The sequence below is a fragment of the Aspergillus aculeatus genome (assembly GCF_001890905.1).
Source record: "Aspergillus aculeatus ATCC 16872 unplaced genomic scaffold ASPACscaffold_10, whole genome shotgun sequence".
Lineage (NCBI taxonomy): Eukaryota > Fungi > Ascomycota > Eurotiomycetes > Eurotiales > Aspergillaceae > Aspergillus > Aspergillus aculeatus.
In genome coordinates, this window is record NW_017962985.1 from 300,184 (window position 1) to 314,432 (window position 14,249).

At 58.1% G+C, this 14,249-nt stretch overlaps 5 protein-coding genes across 5 annotated transcripts; 4 read left to right on the top strand and 1 right to left on the bottom strand.

Annotated features, from left to right (window-relative positions):
- The first annotated feature begins 157 nt into the window (after nt 1-157).
- Nucleotides 158-2,008, top strand: isn1 (IMP 5'-nucleotidase ISN1). The gene is made up of 3 exons (XM_020196420.1): nt 158-1,389; nt 1,553-1,692; nt 1,744-2,008. Exons 1-3 carry the CDS (start codon nt 375-377, stop codon nt 1,825-1,827), a joined length of 1,239 nt encoding a protein of 412 aa, XP_020055025.1. The 5' UTR covers nt 158-374; the 3' UTR covers nt 1,828-2,008.
- Nucleotides 2,009-2,103: 95 nt separating this feature from the next.
- ASPACDRAFT_1870966 (NAD(P)/FAD-dependent oxidoreductase) lies at nt 2,104-3,576 on the top strand (the record flags this gene model as incomplete). Its single annotated transcript, XM_020197964.1, has 1 exon — nt 2,104-3,576. The coding sequence occupies exon 1, from the start codon at nt 2,329-2,331 to the stop codon at nt 3,574-3,576; it is 1,248 nt and encodes a 415-aa protein (XP_020055026.1). The 5' UTR covers nt 2,104-2,328.
- Nucleotides 3,577-4,040: 464 nt separating this feature from the next.
- ASPACDRAFT_79498 (ATP-dependent 6-phosphofructokinase) lies at nt 4,041-6,999 on the bottom strand. Its single transcript, XM_020205421.1, has 3 exons — nt 6,057-6,999; nt 5,546-6,007; nt 4,041-5,496 (listed from the first exon to the last, which is right to left on the bottom strand). The coding sequence occupies exons 1-3, from the start codon at nt 6,795-6,797 to the stop codon at nt 4,348-4,350; spliced, it is 2,352 nt and encodes a 783-aa protein (XP_020055027.1). The 5' UTR covers nt 6,798-6,999; the 3' UTR covers nt 4,041-4,347.
- Nucleotides 7,000-8,452: 1,453 nt separating this feature from the next.
- Nucleotides 8,453-10,483, top strand: ASPACDRAFT_52924 (mediator of RNA polymerase II transcription subunit 17; the record flags this gene model as incomplete). The annotated part of the gene is made up of 3 exons (XM_020202674.1): nt 8,453-8,724; nt 8,785-9,170; nt 9,222-10,483. 3 exons carry the CDS (start codon nt 8,453-8,455, stop codon nt 10,481-10,483), a joined length of 1,920 nt encoding a protein of 639 aa, XP_020055028.1.
- Nucleotides 10,484-11,682: 1,199 nt separating this feature from the next.
- ASPACDRAFT_79500 (carnitine O-acetyltransferase CAT2) lies at nt 11,683-13,711 on the top strand. Its single transcript, XM_020205422.1, has 3 exons — nt 11,683-11,728; nt 11,785-13,447; nt 13,499-13,711. The coding sequence occupies exons 1-3, from the start codon at nt 11,692-11,694 to the stop codon at nt 13,629-13,631; spliced, it is 1,833 nt and encodes a 610-aa protein (XP_020055029.1). The 5' UTR covers nt 11,683-11,691; the 3' UTR covers nt 13,632-13,711.
- Nucleotides 13,712-14,249: the final 538 nt, after the last annotated feature.

Here is a 14,249-nt window from a genome sequence, read left to right on the forward strand (position 1 = left end):
ATGATACCCACTCGCACTGCATGGTTTGCATCGACATGTCATGTGACCCAGACCTGCAGATAACCGTGGAGGTCAGATGACTTCACCGCCGGTCCAATCACGGTTAGCGGCGGCGATCTCCGACGAGGAGCGAGGCTTCTTCCCTGCTGGCTTCTCTGTATACATACTTAGTCAACTGTCGTCCGTTCGTCCTACCTTCGTCTGCCTCCTTGCTTCTATATTTTCATTCTTCCCCTCTGTTCCTTATCTAACTATCTTTCTTTGTCTTACCTTATATTCGAAGACTCTGACCTTCGCCAGCGAAAATCACCTGTAACGAATTGACTGCCGCACCTGCGCCCCTCTTTAAGCGGGGAACCCAGCCCGTCAACACCATGACCACCCGCTACCGCGTTGAATATGCCCTCAAGTCCCACCGGCGGGACCAATTGATCGAGTGGATCAAAGGCCTTCTGGCAGTACCATTCGTCCTGCACTCGCAGCCCACCGCCGTCTACCAGGAGCACAGCGAGAACCTGATCGCGGTCGCCGCCGACACCCACCAACGGTATGCGGAGATCTTCCGGGACGTGGAGAAGCTGATCAGCGACCACATCACGCACCAGGCCCAACAGGCGCCCGGCAAGTCCAAGCTCAAGCTGCTGGTGCCGACGGTGGGCTCGTTCTTCACGCCGCTGCCCCTCGAGGACGCCTTCAACTACCAGGACCGGCAGCGGTTCATCAGCCGGCGGCGGTTCGTGGCGCCCTCGTTCAACGACGTGCGGCTGATCCTCAACTCGGCGCAGCTGTTCGGCCTGGCCCGCACCACCGGCGTCGACCTGGTCACCTTCGACGGCGACGTCACCCTCTACGACGACGGCGCCTGCCTGACCGATGACAACCCCGTCATTGCCCGCATCACCCGCCTCCTCCTGACCGGCCGCAAGGTCGGCATCGTCACCGCCGCCGGCTACACTGAGGCCGCCAAGTACTACGAGCGGCTGCGCGGCCTGCTGGACGCCATGCACGCCTCCCCCAGCCTGACCGACGCCCACCGCGCCGGCCTCGTCGTCATGGGCGGCGAGAGCAACTTCCTCTTCCGCTACGACCACCACTCCCCCCACCGCCTCGTCTACGTGCCCCGCTCCGAGTGGGTGCTCGAGGACATGCGCGCCTGGCAGGAAGCCGACATCACCGAGCTGCTCGACATCGCCGAGTCCTCGCTCCGCGCCTGCGCCGCCAACCTCAGCCTGCCCGTCGCCGTCCTCCGCAAGGACCGCGCCGTCGGCGTCTACCCGCTCGACCGCAGCAAGATCACCCGCGAGCAGCTCGAGGAGACCGTCCTCGTCGTGCAGAATACCGTCGAGCGCTCGCCCGTCGGCTCCCGCCTGCCGTTCTGTGCTTTCAACGGTAAACCCCCCTTGTTTCAGCTTCCCTGTCACACCCAGCCCTGAGTCATACGGGAAAGGCTTTCCGGGGGAGAACCCCGGACCCCCTTTCTTTCAGCTTCCCAGCAAAGCTCAATCAGAGTGAACATTGCACAGCCGGGGCGATAGTACTAACAGCTTGTCAGGCGGCAACGACGTGTTCGTGGACATCGGCGACAAGTCCTGGGGTGTGCGGGCGTGCCAGAAGTACTTCGGCGGCATCGAGCCCGCGCGCACGCTGCACGTGGGCGACCAGTTCCTGTCGGCGGGCGCCAATGATTTCAAGGTGAGTGGGGTTCGCGTCCTTGTTCGATCAGGCAGGCTGACAGAATGCTAGGCGAGGCTGGCGTCGACCACGGCGTGGATTGCGAGTCCGGCGGAGACGGTGCAGCTCCTGGATGAGCTGGAAGGGCTGTCGTAGGACCTGGCGATTGTGTTTGTTGCTGCTTGTCGGGCAATAGGACTGATGGCTCGTATTGCCCGCAGCAGAAGTCTAACTAATTCTTTGTTGTGATTTATCAGCGTTAGTTTGTCTGGGAGCGATGCTTTATAATCAAACGCCGGTTGCCGAGCGGGATTTCCAAGCCGGGCCTGCTTGTATCACTAATCTAGTTCCATGTACTCCGTACTCCGTATGTGCAAGCAAGTCAGTGCTGCCTAGTAGACCCTGGAGTGTCGGTCTGCGATCTGCAGCAAAGTGGGTCGACGCGAGCGCGTCAGCACGCAAAGCCGATGGTCTGTCTGGTTAGTCGTACACGCACATCGCACATCGCACCCACTCCAGCCAAGGTTACAGAGTATAAGGTGATGGAACGGGTAGACTATAAATCCACCGACATCCGACTCCACCTACAATTATTCACATCGCCAATCGACCAACCCACCCCCCCCAGACCCCCCTTCCTCCGCAAGACAAGGCAAAATGCCAACCGTCCTCATCCTCGGCGCCTCCATCGCCGGCCTACCCATCGCGCACGCCCTCCTCAAGAACAATGCCACTCAACCCAAGAAAACCAAAGTCATCCTTGTCAACCCCTCGCCCGACTTCTTCTGGATGATCGCCGCCCCGCGCATCCTCACCAAACCCGCCGCCTTCCGGCCGGAGCAGTACCTCATCCCCATCGCGCCGGGGTTCGCAGCCTATCCCGCCGGGGAATTCGAGTTCGTGGAGGGCGCCGCGACGGCGGTGGACTTTGCGGCCAAGAAGGTGGATGTTGCGCTTTCGGCCCCGACCACTACCTCAGCAAGTCCAACGGCAGGGACAAGGACATTGGGGTATGACTACCTCGTCCTCGCGACGGGGAGTACCACGCCTTCTTCGATCGCGACGCACACCGAGACTGCGGGGGGGGTGGCGCTGTATCCGTTCAAGCCCCCTCCTCCCCCTTCGACCACCCCCAACCCTACCCCAGCCTCCCTAGGGGAGTTGATCAGCAAAGCGCAAAGCAGCATCCGCAACGCGAAAAGGATCGTCATCGGCGGCGCCGGGCCGATCGGGCTCGAGACGGCCGGCGAACTCGCTGACCTCCCGCACCGACCGTCGGTTACTCTTATCTCCGCTGCTGAACGCGTGCTCCCGGGGTCAGCTGAGGGCGCGAGCAGGGCGGCGGAGACGCAACTCGCGGCGAAGGGGGTGTATGTTGTTACCGGGCGCAGGGTTCAGAGTTACTCTCCAAAGGAGGGAGTGGTGAGATTGGATAATGGCGAGACCGTTGAGACGGAGGTCTATATCCCGACGACCGGAGTACTCCCTAACAACTCTTATCTACCGCAGGAGGTGCTGGATGAGAAGGGGTGGGTGGTAGTCGGCGAGGAGTTGCGCGTCAAGGGGGTGGAGGGGGTCTGGGCGGCGGGGGACATTACCTCCCATCCTGCGAGGTTGGCGCAGCGGGCCGGGGAGCAGGCGGGCATTGTGGCGAATAATCTGGTGGTGGAGATCAATGGTGCTGGGAGGAGGAAACGCTTTGCGCCGGGCAGGGCGATGATGGTTGTGCCGATTGGGGCGGCGGGGGGCACGGGGGAGTTGTGGTTTGGGTGGGTGCCGTTTGCTTGGTTGGTGAGGTTGGTCAAGGGGGAGGGATTTTTTTCATTGCCAAGGCTAAAAGCCTTGTCTTTTCTTGATTGTCGTGTTCAAATAATAAGGGGGGGGTACGGGGGTCTCCCCCCGTAATCTCTATGGTCTTTTATTGATGGGGGTTAATGCTTAATATACTTGAGAAGGGGAGTCCGGGGGCCTCCCCCGGTATCTCATGTCTACATTTTTCTCTTAAGGGTTAATGTTTGATTTAACTGAGCAGGGGGGGTACGGGGGTATCCCCCCGTTACTTTCTTATATTTACTTATTTTTCCAATAAGTTAATGCTAATTTAATTAAGAAGGGGGTCCGGGGTCTCCCCCGGTTAGTATCCAGATATCTCTGTGTTAGGTGTTTTGGAGTATACAATGAGAGAAGGGGTCTATATTTCCATGTACATTTCCATGCATTCGATGTTTACTATGGATGTTTTTACTGGGAAGCCTTACGCGAAGTATACATTAGGGTGGAGATTACCAGGGAGCTGAAAGAAAGGGGGGTCCGGGGGTTCTCCCCCGGAACATATTCATGCTAGGTATACATTAGGGTTGAGGTTTACTGGGAAGTTGAAAGAAAAGGGGGGTCCGGGGGTTCTCCCCCGGGAAGCCTTACCCTAGGTATAGATGAGGAGTGGTTTGGGTGGGAAGGTGCAAAGGGGGTCCTTACTCTGGGTATACACCAGGGTCAGTCCTACGGGGAAGGTGCGAGGAGGAGGGTAAACATCAACAAGTCCATTGATGAACGAATCATTATCCATATCGCATAACACCCATCACTGTATCGATCTTTTCATGCCTCATGCCACGCTCGTATCTAGCTCTAGCCCAGCCCGGCCTGGCCTCGTCCCGTGTCAGCCTTCTCACCAACCTAAGCCGCGTAAGAAGTCCAGGCAGCCGCGTTCTCCTTGCTAGACCGGCCGGACAGGATGTTGACCGTGTCCTGCAGCTCCAGCCAGAACTCCGTCTTGGGCCGACGACGCGACCAGTCGGTCTCGGTCGCCTCCAGCCCGTTCGCGCCGCCCATGGCCGAGAACAGCACCTGCGAGCCCTTGATGCCAATCACCGAGGCGGACATCTCGTCCGCGGCAATCTCCTCCGGCGACTTGCCCGCGTAGCTCTCCAGGTGGATCATACACTTGGTGGCCATGCGCAGCGCGCGGATCCGGTCCATCGGCGACGGCTTGCCGCCCTGCTGGAAGTGGCCGGGCACCGCGGCACGCGACTCGAAGCGGCCCTTGGCCTCCTCCTTGAGGATGTCGGCGATCACCTGCGTGGTGTACGTGTTGGAGGCACACTCGTTGCGCAGAATGATCTTGCCGGCGCGGTTGGCGCCCTTGTCGCGGGTGAAGCTCTCGCGCAGGAAGTCGATGTCGCGCGACAGCGTCTTGATGTCGATGCCCTCCTCGGGAATGTACACGGCCGCCGCGCCCACCGACAAACCAGCCGTCGTGGCAATGTAGCCCGACTTACCACCCTGGGTCTCGATGACGAACACACGACGCCGCGAGGACGAGGCCGACTGGCGGATGATGTCGCAGAAGTCGATCAGGGTGTTGAGACAGGTGTCGCTACCCAGCGAGTACTCCGTACCGGGCACGTTGTTGGAGATCGTGGCCGGCAGCACGGTCATGGGGATCTTGAAGGCGGGGAACTTCTCGCGCGCCTGGCGCAGCTGGCTGACAGCAGTGAAGGCCTCGAATCCACCGACGACGAACAGCGCATCGAACTTGAACTTCTCGAAGCACTTGGCGGTCGTCTCCAGGTCCTCACCGGGCAGGCTGCGGTTCGTTCCAATGTCGGATCCTCCCTCGTTGACCCAGCTGTCGGACTCGATCCACTTGATCTCGCGGACGGAGCTGACCGGGGTGTCGGCGTGGTGGCGGCAGAGACCGGGGAAGCCGTTGTGGATCGCAAGCGGAGTGTGGCCGCGGGTCAGACAGTAGGCGACGGCGGCGCGGGTGGCCTGGTTCATACCACCAGCGGGGGCACCGACGTGCACAATCGCGATGCGCATTCTCTGTATTCGATCAGCACACGTGCCGAAAGCCTCGCAGCAGTCTTCTTACCTTGTTCTCAGGGAGCAAGAGCTTCGGGTGGTCGGGGGTGGAGGTGTTCTTGTAAGAGAAGTGGTATTCCTTGAATTCCGAGTCGCGGAGAGCCATGGCCTTGTCGAACTCCTTGTTCTCGATGTGTGCGGTAACGGTCTTGGTGAGCTTCACGGCCTCCATCAGGGGCGTGCGCATGATCTTGTTCTCGCGGATGGTGATGACGGGCGACGGCGAGTCGGGCTTGGTATCGAGGACGGCGCGAACGGCCTCCACACCCTGCAGAGTCGACAGCCAGCGGTCATAAGCACAGGCCGCACCACCTCTCTGAGTGTGACCCAGAACCGTCACACGGGTATCCAGACCCAGACGCTCGGTCAGAATATCCTTGACCTTGGAGCTCGAGATCTTGTTCAGGTGTCGGTCCTGTGCACCCTCGGCCACGATGACAATGGTCCTCCGCTTTCCGCGCTCCTTTCTGTTCTGGAAGATGTTAGCGGCGCTCGGGAACATGTGTCAGGGTTTATGGTACCTTAGTGATGATGGAGCACATGTCATTCTCCCATCCATCCTTAGGAGGCATTTCAGGCACGAAGAGCCAGTCAGCACCGGTACTGATGGCAGCCATCAAGGCGAGCCAACCACAGTGACGTCCCATGACCTCAATGACGAAGCCTCTCTGGTGGGAGAAGGCAGTGTCGAACACGTCGTCAACCGCATCACAGATACGAGTCAGGGACGAGTAACAACCGATGGTGGCGTCCGTGCCGGACATGTCGTTGTCGATGGATCCAACCAGCCCGACAATGTTCAAGATCTTGTAAGGCTCGACTTGCTCCTTAGTCAACTCCTTCTTCTCGACCAACTCCTCCAACAAACCCGGCCACTCAGACCGGAAGAGATCAGCACCAGTCAAACTGCCGTCACCACCGCAGACCACCAGGGCATCAATGCCACGGAGGACCATGTTCTTGGCGGCCTTCAGACGACCGGGGCGCTCGCGGAAGGTCAAGCAGCGAGCAGAGCCGATCAGGGTACCACCCTGAGACAGCCAGCCGCGGACGTCTTCCCAGTAGACCTGACGGATCATGTCTCCGCCGTTGACCAGACCTTCATAACCTTCGAAGACGGCGTAGGCCTCGCAGTCGGAGTGGATGGCCATGCGGACGACAGCCCGCACGGCGCCATTCATACCAGGAGCATCACCACCGGAGGTCAAGACCGCGATGCGGCGTCTCTTGGGGGTTTGGACGGGATTTTGGGGGGCGGCCATCGTGTCGATGACGACGAGTTCAATGTGTTAGGGGTTGTAGCTCCAATCCACGCGGGGGATGAGCAATGTACTTTGATGAGGGGAGGATAGGCGATGGGATGATGAGTGAAAAGAGCTGGCAATGGCGGTTTGCGGAACGTTCCTCAGGTAAGATACCTTGTGTGACGGTGGGGGAGAAGTTCCGGTGAGAAAAAGCGGGTGTGGGCAACAGTACGTCACAGACTTGAGGACTGGAGAGGTCCGGTAGTGCCCCGCCGAATGAGTGAGTTTAACGGGGGACGAGATGAGCGGGTGGATGGGGGGACAAGGGTGCGAGGAACAACGAAAAGAACACGGAAAAGTCAGCTCAAGGAATTCTGGTCTTAATGAGATGCGGATGCAGCTGTCTTTAATGCTCGTGTCAGTTCTGGTGAGTCGAAGCTGCAGGCATCTTGCCCAGTGGCATGACGAAAGAGGGGAGCGAGGCCAAAGGCGGCCCTTTGCGGCAATTAATGTCACCGCTTTTGCACCCGCCAAAAGCGGATTAGTGCGGTACATTCCACGTGATTATTACTAGGGTAGGGCCGCTTTTAGCACGTGAAGTCATGTGATTTTATCTCAAACAGGATCCACGCGCATAATCTGTGTGGTCCGATTGGAGTAAGCTGCAGCACAGCTCGGATTTCCTGAGCGACTGACTTGCTACCTACATTGCCTGGGCTTCCCGAACCGGACAGTGAGGGGTCTTGCGGGCCGACCGTCGTTGCGCCCAGCCGGCAAGCTAGACATTAACATCATACCGCTCAGAACTGGTTTGCCAGTGGAGAATGACAACATAGAGATTGGTAGTCGAATTTTGATGATTCGATCGCGAGGTACACTGGAATTAGCGCTCATCTATACACATTCCAGTTCTACAAGCCTTTCGGGTTCAATGCTAATGTTCAGCTCGTAGACACAATATATATTTCAGCCATTGAACTACTACTAACCAGTCATACGCCCATGGTTCTCGACAAATGACTTGCCAAATGAGCAAGGGAGGATCTCACCCTATACTCGGAATCCAACATTAACCTAAATCGTAGAGAAAATGACATAAACAAGCGATTGATCGCCAGACCGCTGCTTCCCTCCTAGGATGGATGTTGCATTGTTTATACAGTACTGTGTACCTTTTCTACTGCTTTTGTCAGAGGCCTAGATGAATACGTCCAGACACATAATGAGTACTATACACAGTCCTGAGATTAGCTGCAAATGAACGGTTCTTCATTTGTACAACTAGCTAGTAAGGGCCTTCCTGCTTGAAGGTAGATACTGCCTGAATGGTAAGCCTCTGCATCAATGTCGGTACTTATTCCATCAATTCAAGGGTGTTGGAAAATTGTCTTCACCATCAGGATATATCCAGGGAGAAGCAGGAGAGCTAGCATCACTCATCACGCACCAAATCATGCACTGACTCCTAATGAAATGTGTTTCGCAAGTCAAACTCCTCTATCAAGAAATGAAGCCTTATCGGAACCGATAACCCGAGGAACACTAAGCCCAACCCGGACTAGCGGAAACAGCTGCCCCGTCACGTGCAAACTGCCATGCTCTATCGCCGGCTCCATCAATTGCACAAACTCCTCTCCTCGCCATTAGCTGCCACCTGACGGACAAACGACACCATGTCCGACTCCTTCCCACTTCCCCTGCGCCCGCTTCTCGAGAAGCGCGAACGGCCGGACACTCTCCCCCAGGAAATCGCCCAGATCAACGCCCAGTACGGATCCTTCCGCGATGTCACCGAAGAGAGCCTGCGGGCCAAAATCGCAGAGGAGAAGAACAAGGACCCGTGGGCGGAGGAGGACGAAGCCGAGAAGCCCACCGCCGAGGTCGACACCACGGAGCGAATGGACCAGCTGTACAAGCGCCGCGCCGAGATCACACAATTCGCCATGTAGGTGATGGGGAAACCCCCGACCGACCAATAGAACACGGTGCTGATGGCAGGTGTTAGGCAGGCGCACATGGAAGCCCTGTTTGCCCTCGACTTCGTCTCGCTGCTCCTCTCGAAACACACCCCCCGACAAGCGGAGCTCTCCATGTCCGCCTACCTGAAACAGGTTGCGCCGCTGGGTTCGCTGAACGCCGAGATCGTGAGCCCCCCGCCCAAGTCGGAGGCCGCGCTGCAGGACATCAAGACGGTGTCGCGGGGCTGGAGAATCCAGAACTTCAATGCGGCCGCCAGCAAGCTGCTCCGGTCTGCGACCCGGCTGGAGACTGAGGTTGCGTCGGAAACAAAATACTGGGAGGAAGTGCTGGCGGTGAAGAACAAGGGGTGGAAGGTCTGCCGTCTGCCCCGGGATAGGCAGGCTCTAGGGGTGCAGTACGGGTTCCTTGAAGGTATGCATTCCCCTAAAAATGCAGGCCTTTAGCCATGCTGATCTTGGATAGCTACGCCGATTTTCCGCGACCGAGGCCTGGCGGCTTTGCGGCGAGCCGACGACGGAAGCCTACTGTTGGACAAGGGATTGATTCCCCAGAAAGTCCGGACGGTCCGCGTGCGGGTTAAGACGCAGGGACAATTTACTGGGTGTTCGAAGGTGTCTTGGTCTTTACCGGATGCAGACTCGATCGAGGGCCGGATTTTACAAGCGCGCGACACGGTCTACGAGGAAGAGCTGTTTCATGAGATGGTACGCGAGGCTCGCATCATGGGCAGTCAGGGCGTGACGACGCGTCAGAACCTCGTGCAGGTTCCCGTTTCGGAAGAGCAGGAGGTTCTGCTGGATCTGGTGGATGTCGACCAGGGCGAACCGGCAGATACAGAGGTGCTTTCGAACGAACACGACACCCTGGCGGATGCAGTAGCGCACTCGATCCGCATCCTACTGGCTTACGCCCACCGACAGAATCTACGACGCAGGACACAGCCGCCGCCCCCTCTGACTCCAAAACGACGGCATGTTCCCGAGTACCAGCTGCTGCGTCCGGTGATGGCATACCTTCAACACACCGCGCATGTGCGGTCTCTGGAGTCTTTTATGGGTGACATCGTTAGGGTGCTGAAGGCTGCCGGACTTCGTTGCGGCTTCACTTCCGCCCCCTTTTCGTCTGTGAGATTGCCCACAGTGCACGCTTCCGTGCCCAAAGTGGAGACTTTGGTCAAACAGTTCTTGATGCCATTCGAGTCTACGTTCACCGGCAACCTCCTCACCCCCGAAAGCTCCTTCTGCGTCAAAGTCCGGACCAACACCGTCTCCCCGCCATCAGGCACCTATTTTGAAATCACGGTGAACCTGCCGCATCACCCCGAGGTCAAGCCCCCCAGTCGCATTGGACTGCAAGCCGAAGCAGCAGCCGCCCTCGCCCATTTCATGCTGCTCGATATTGTGACCACCATCTCAAGCAAAGGGGCGAAATCGCCGGGAGGCAACGATGCGGGCAAGGGCGTGCTGAGCTGGGAAGCGGCGTACGCGCATCATGGCGAGCTCCGGGCTCTCTCCAGCTTGGGAAACAATAAGAAGATGAAAGTCAGTCTGTCGCGGGAAGAGTTGACTGTCGAAACCTACCCATTGCGCGGGGTGGATGTATCTGGCCGAGCAGAGAAGGGCAAGTCCGCAAATTCGCGCGCTCAGAGTTGGAGGGCTGATTCTAGTGAATCACGACCAAGTCTGATGGAGTTTGTGGAGGAGGTGTCGCAAGATCGGCCTTGACTGCCAGAGACTCGAGACTCGGTGGGTTCACCTGCGGCAAGAGCAGTGAAGACTCCACGCAGTCAAACCGTACTGCTACCACCGTGCCGGTGCATCGAACCATAGTAAACCTCCCATGATACCCATGATATAATGCCATGATTCTTTCTGACCCAGGTTTTCACGACGTAAGCACTATCTGTAGGAAGACGATTGAAGGAGACATTTGAGTTGAAGGCGGTCACTCCTTGCGGCGCGACCAATGAACTCGTTCCAGTGGCTCGGGCAAGCGGGACGGGTGAATGGAAGGGTTCATGTGGATGTGAGTTGGACAGGGCTATGCGTGGGTTATGATGCAGCAGTGCAGCGATAGATGATGTTATATACTTCAAGTTGAGTGAGTAGGCAGCTGATGCAGCTGATTCTGACGGATTCAGAAGAGTGACCCCCACCCGGGCCTTGATTCCGTCCCCAGTTTCTCCCCGCATTTCGACGGGACCACCGCTGCGACATTTGGAGTTTGGGGACAGCCTCGAAGGCGAGATGCAAACATTCAAGGACAAATGATGCTCATGTACGGTGCTCATGTACATTGAAAAACGGCACAGGAATAGAGGAATAGATCTTGGGCTCATATCCTCCTTGTGTCGTCGTCATGATCTTCCAGGGACGGACAGTACAGTAGGAACTAGAGCTCCCATGAACCGAGGCTGATGGCCGGTCTGGGGCATTACATAAGCCAGCGGATCGTGGTACCGTAACGCCGTAATTTACCTTTCTATACACACTTGGCCGCTTGTTGAGCACCCAAAGTGTCCCACAAACCGGTAAGATACAGGCGGTGACCCGCCCTCGGTCGGGTGAGCTGCTGTCGCTGTGCTGCCGAGGCTTTTCCCCGACTTGACCGGCCTGATCGTCTCATGTGGTCTTCCTCTTCTTCCACCAACTTGCTCTCTGCTCTCTGCTCTCTTTTCTTCTTATTCCTCCCCTCCGACTCTCGCTGCTCTACTTTCTACCCTGCGACTACCAAATCACCCCTCTTCTACCACCCCCTCTTTCCAGTCACAACCGTGAGGGATGTTTACGGCTGCGAGCAGAAGCCGCCTCCCCACTCTCCTACGGCCCCGTCTTCCCCCCACAAATTTACTTCTCGCCCGATCAGCTTTGGTAAGTTGTCTCTCTTCATTACTGCGATAACGACTAACAATCATCGGCAAAAGTCCCCAGTCATGGCTCCCCGGCGCAAGGCCTCATCTGTCCCTGAGGGTAAGCGAAAGTCTGCCGATCCAGCAACTAGACGGCTAACGCGCATTCCGACCCAGGCTACACAGAGGATCTCTCGAAAGGGAAGATGCTCCGCTTCGAAGACTCACTCCCCCGATTGCCCGTCCCTTCGCTAGAGGAAACCGGCCGGCGGTACTTGAAGTCCGTCCACCCCCTGGTGTCCGAGGCGGAGTACGAGCGCACCAAGAAGGCGGTGGAGGCGTTCGTGCGTCCCGGTGGTGAGGGCGAGCCCCTGCAGGAAAGGCTGCTCGCCCGCGCCGCTGACCCCAAGACCAAGAACTGGCTTCTCGAATGGTGGAACCACGCGGCGTACCTCGCCTACCGCGACCCGGTCATCCCCTACGTCTCCTACTTCTACTCGTACCGTGACGATCGCGCCCGGCGGGACCCCGCTAAGCGGGCCGCCTCGGTCACCACCGCCGCGCTCGAGTTCAAGCGCCAGGTGGACTCGGGCGAGCTGGAGCCGGAGTACATGCGCGGCCAGCCCATGGCGATGAGCTCGTACGAGTACATGTTCAACTGCTGCCGGATTCCGGGCGATGGGGTGGACTACCCCCAGAAGTTCCCCGCCCAGGACCACGAGCACATCGTGGTGGTGCGCAAGAACCAGTTCTTCAAGGTCCCCTTGGCCGTCAACGGCCGGCCGCTGAACAACTCCGAGTTCCAGCGCCAGTTCGAGCGGATCTACCAGATCGCCCAGCGGTCGCCCCCGGTTGGTGTGCTGACGGTCGCCAACCGAGACTCGTGGGCTGACGCCCGGAAGAAGCTGCTGGCAGCGCATCCGGCGAACGAGCAGGCGCTGCGGGACATCGAGTCGGCCGGGTTCGTGGTGTGCTTGGACGATGCGTCGCCCGTGACTCTGGAGGAGCGCGCTCACCAATACTGGCACGGCGACGGCGCCAACCGCTGGTTCGACAAGCCGCTGCAATTCATCGTCAACGACAACGGCACGGCTGGGTTCATGGGTGAGCACAGTATGATGGACGGCAGTCCCACCCATCGTCTCAACGACCACCTCAACGGCCTGATCTTCGGCAACAAGATCGACCTCTCGGAGCAGGCGGTGCGGTCGGACCTGCCCGACCCGCGGCCGATCAACTTCCACCTCAACGGCGAGGTGGAGGAGGCGATCGAGGCGGCCACCAAAGAGCACCGGCAGCAGATCTCGAACCACGAGCTGAAGGTGCAAGCGTACCAGGGCTACGGCAAGGGCCTGATCAAGAAGTTCAAGTGCAGTCCGGATGCGTACGTGCAGATGATCATCCAGCTGGCCTACTACAAGATGTACGGCAAGAACCGCCCGACCTACGAGTCGGCGTCGACCCGCAAGTTCCAGGAGGGCCGCACGGAGACGATCCGCACGGTCTCGGACGAGAGCGTGGCCTTCTGCAAGGCCATCAGCGACCCGGCCGTTGCCCGGGAGGAGGTGGTGCGGTTGTTCCGCGCGGCGCTGGCCGCCCACTCCAAGTACACGGCCGAGGCCAGCGACGGCCACGGCGTGGACCGTCATCTGTTTGGACTGAAGAAGCTGGTGCGCGAGGGGGAGAAGTTGCCCGCCCTGTACGAGGACCCGGCCTATGCATACAGCGGCTCGTGGTACTTGTCCACCAGCCAGCTGAGCTCGGAGTTCTTCAACGGCTACGGATGGAGTCAGGTGATTGATGATGGGTTTGGCATTGCCTACATGATCAACGAGAACAGGTGAGTTGTTTCTGTCACTGTGTGTGGCCAGGCCATTACTAACGTGTGTAGTCTGAACTTCAACATCGTGTGCAAGCGCCTGGGGGCGGAGCGGATGAGCTACTACCTGAACGAGGCGGCTTCCGACTTGAGGGACGTGTTGATGCCTGATCTGGCTGCTCAGAGCGAGAAGGCGAAGTTGTAGTATACCATATATAGAGTGGGATGGGATTTGGAGATATACCTTGTAGATCAGAAGATCGTACTGAATTGAGTTGTTTACCTAAGCACGATATGACTGCTGTAATCTGGACTAATTATCCTACTGTAGTAATTCGATACATGTACACCACTAAGGCTTTCCGGGGGAGGACCCCCAGACCCCCCTTTTCTTTCAGCTCCCAGTAACATCCAACCCTAAAGCATACAATGAAGGCTTCCCGGGGGAGAACCCCCGGACCCCCCTTTCTTTCAGCAAACCACGAACCCGTACTAACGAGGGGGGTGCCGCCGTGACGAGTACATTGCAGTGTACGACAGAAAGCTTGGCTATCACGCCGAGCAGGGATGCGACACGTCATACCGGCGCATTTTCCGGCTGAAGGGATGCAGCTGTGACTATCTGGGACGCAGCAGTGTTTCTATCTGGGAGCCACATCATGGCTGCAGAAGTAGTGATGTGGTTACACTCAGTGGAGATCAACCATAGCTGACGGAATGATTAGCCCCGCCGATCTTACTTGTGGTGGAGTGCGGGGTGAGGGAGCTGAGCTGGACTGAGCTTGCAGTTAAATATGGGTTACCCCTCATTCCATTAATACTA

What these genes read in the sequence shown, in the direction of transcription:
- isn1 (XM_020196420.1), top strand. Translation starts at nt 375, where the DNA reads ATGACCACCCGCTACCGCGTTGAATATGCCCTCAAGTCCCACCGGCGG. An exon ending in GCCGTTCTGTGCTTTCAACG is followed by an intron (nt 1,390 to 1,552) that starts GTAAACCCCCCT and finishes ACAGCTTGTCAG; the next exon opens with GCGGCAACGACGTGTTCGTG. An exon ending in CGGGCGCCAATGATTTCAAG is followed by an intron (nt 1,693 to 1,743) that starts GTGAGTGGGGTT and finishes ACAGAATGCTAG; the next exon opens with GCGAGGCTGGCGTCGACCAC.
- ASPACDRAFT_79498 (XM_020205421.1), bottom strand. Translation starts at nt 6,797, where the DNA reads ATGGCCGCCCCCCAAAATCCCGTCCAAACCCCCAAGAGACGCCGCATC. An exon ending in TGTGCTCCATCATCACTAAG is followed by an intron (nt 6,008 to 6,056) that starts GTACCATAAACC and finishes AACATCTTCCAG; the next exon opens with AACAGAAAGGAGCGCGGAAA. An exon ending in TCTTGCTCCCTGAGAACAAG is followed by an intron (nt 5,497 to 5,545) that starts GTAAGAAGACTG and finishes GATCGAATACAG; the next exon opens with AGAATGCGCATCGCGATTGT.
- ASPACDRAFT_79500 (XM_020205422.1), top strand. Translation starts at nt 11,692, where the DNA reads ATGGCTCCCCGGCGCAAGGCCTCATCTGTCCCTGAGG. An exon ending in GGCCTCATCTGTCCCTGAGG is followed by an intron (nt 11,729 to 11,784) that starts GTAAGCGAAAGT and finishes ATTCCGACCCAG; the next exon opens with GCTACACAGAGGATCTCTCG. An exon ending in TACATGATCAACGAGAACAG is followed by an intron (nt 13,448 to 13,498) that starts GTGAGTTGTTTC and finishes TAACGTGTGTAG; the next exon opens with TCTGAACTTCAACATCGTGT.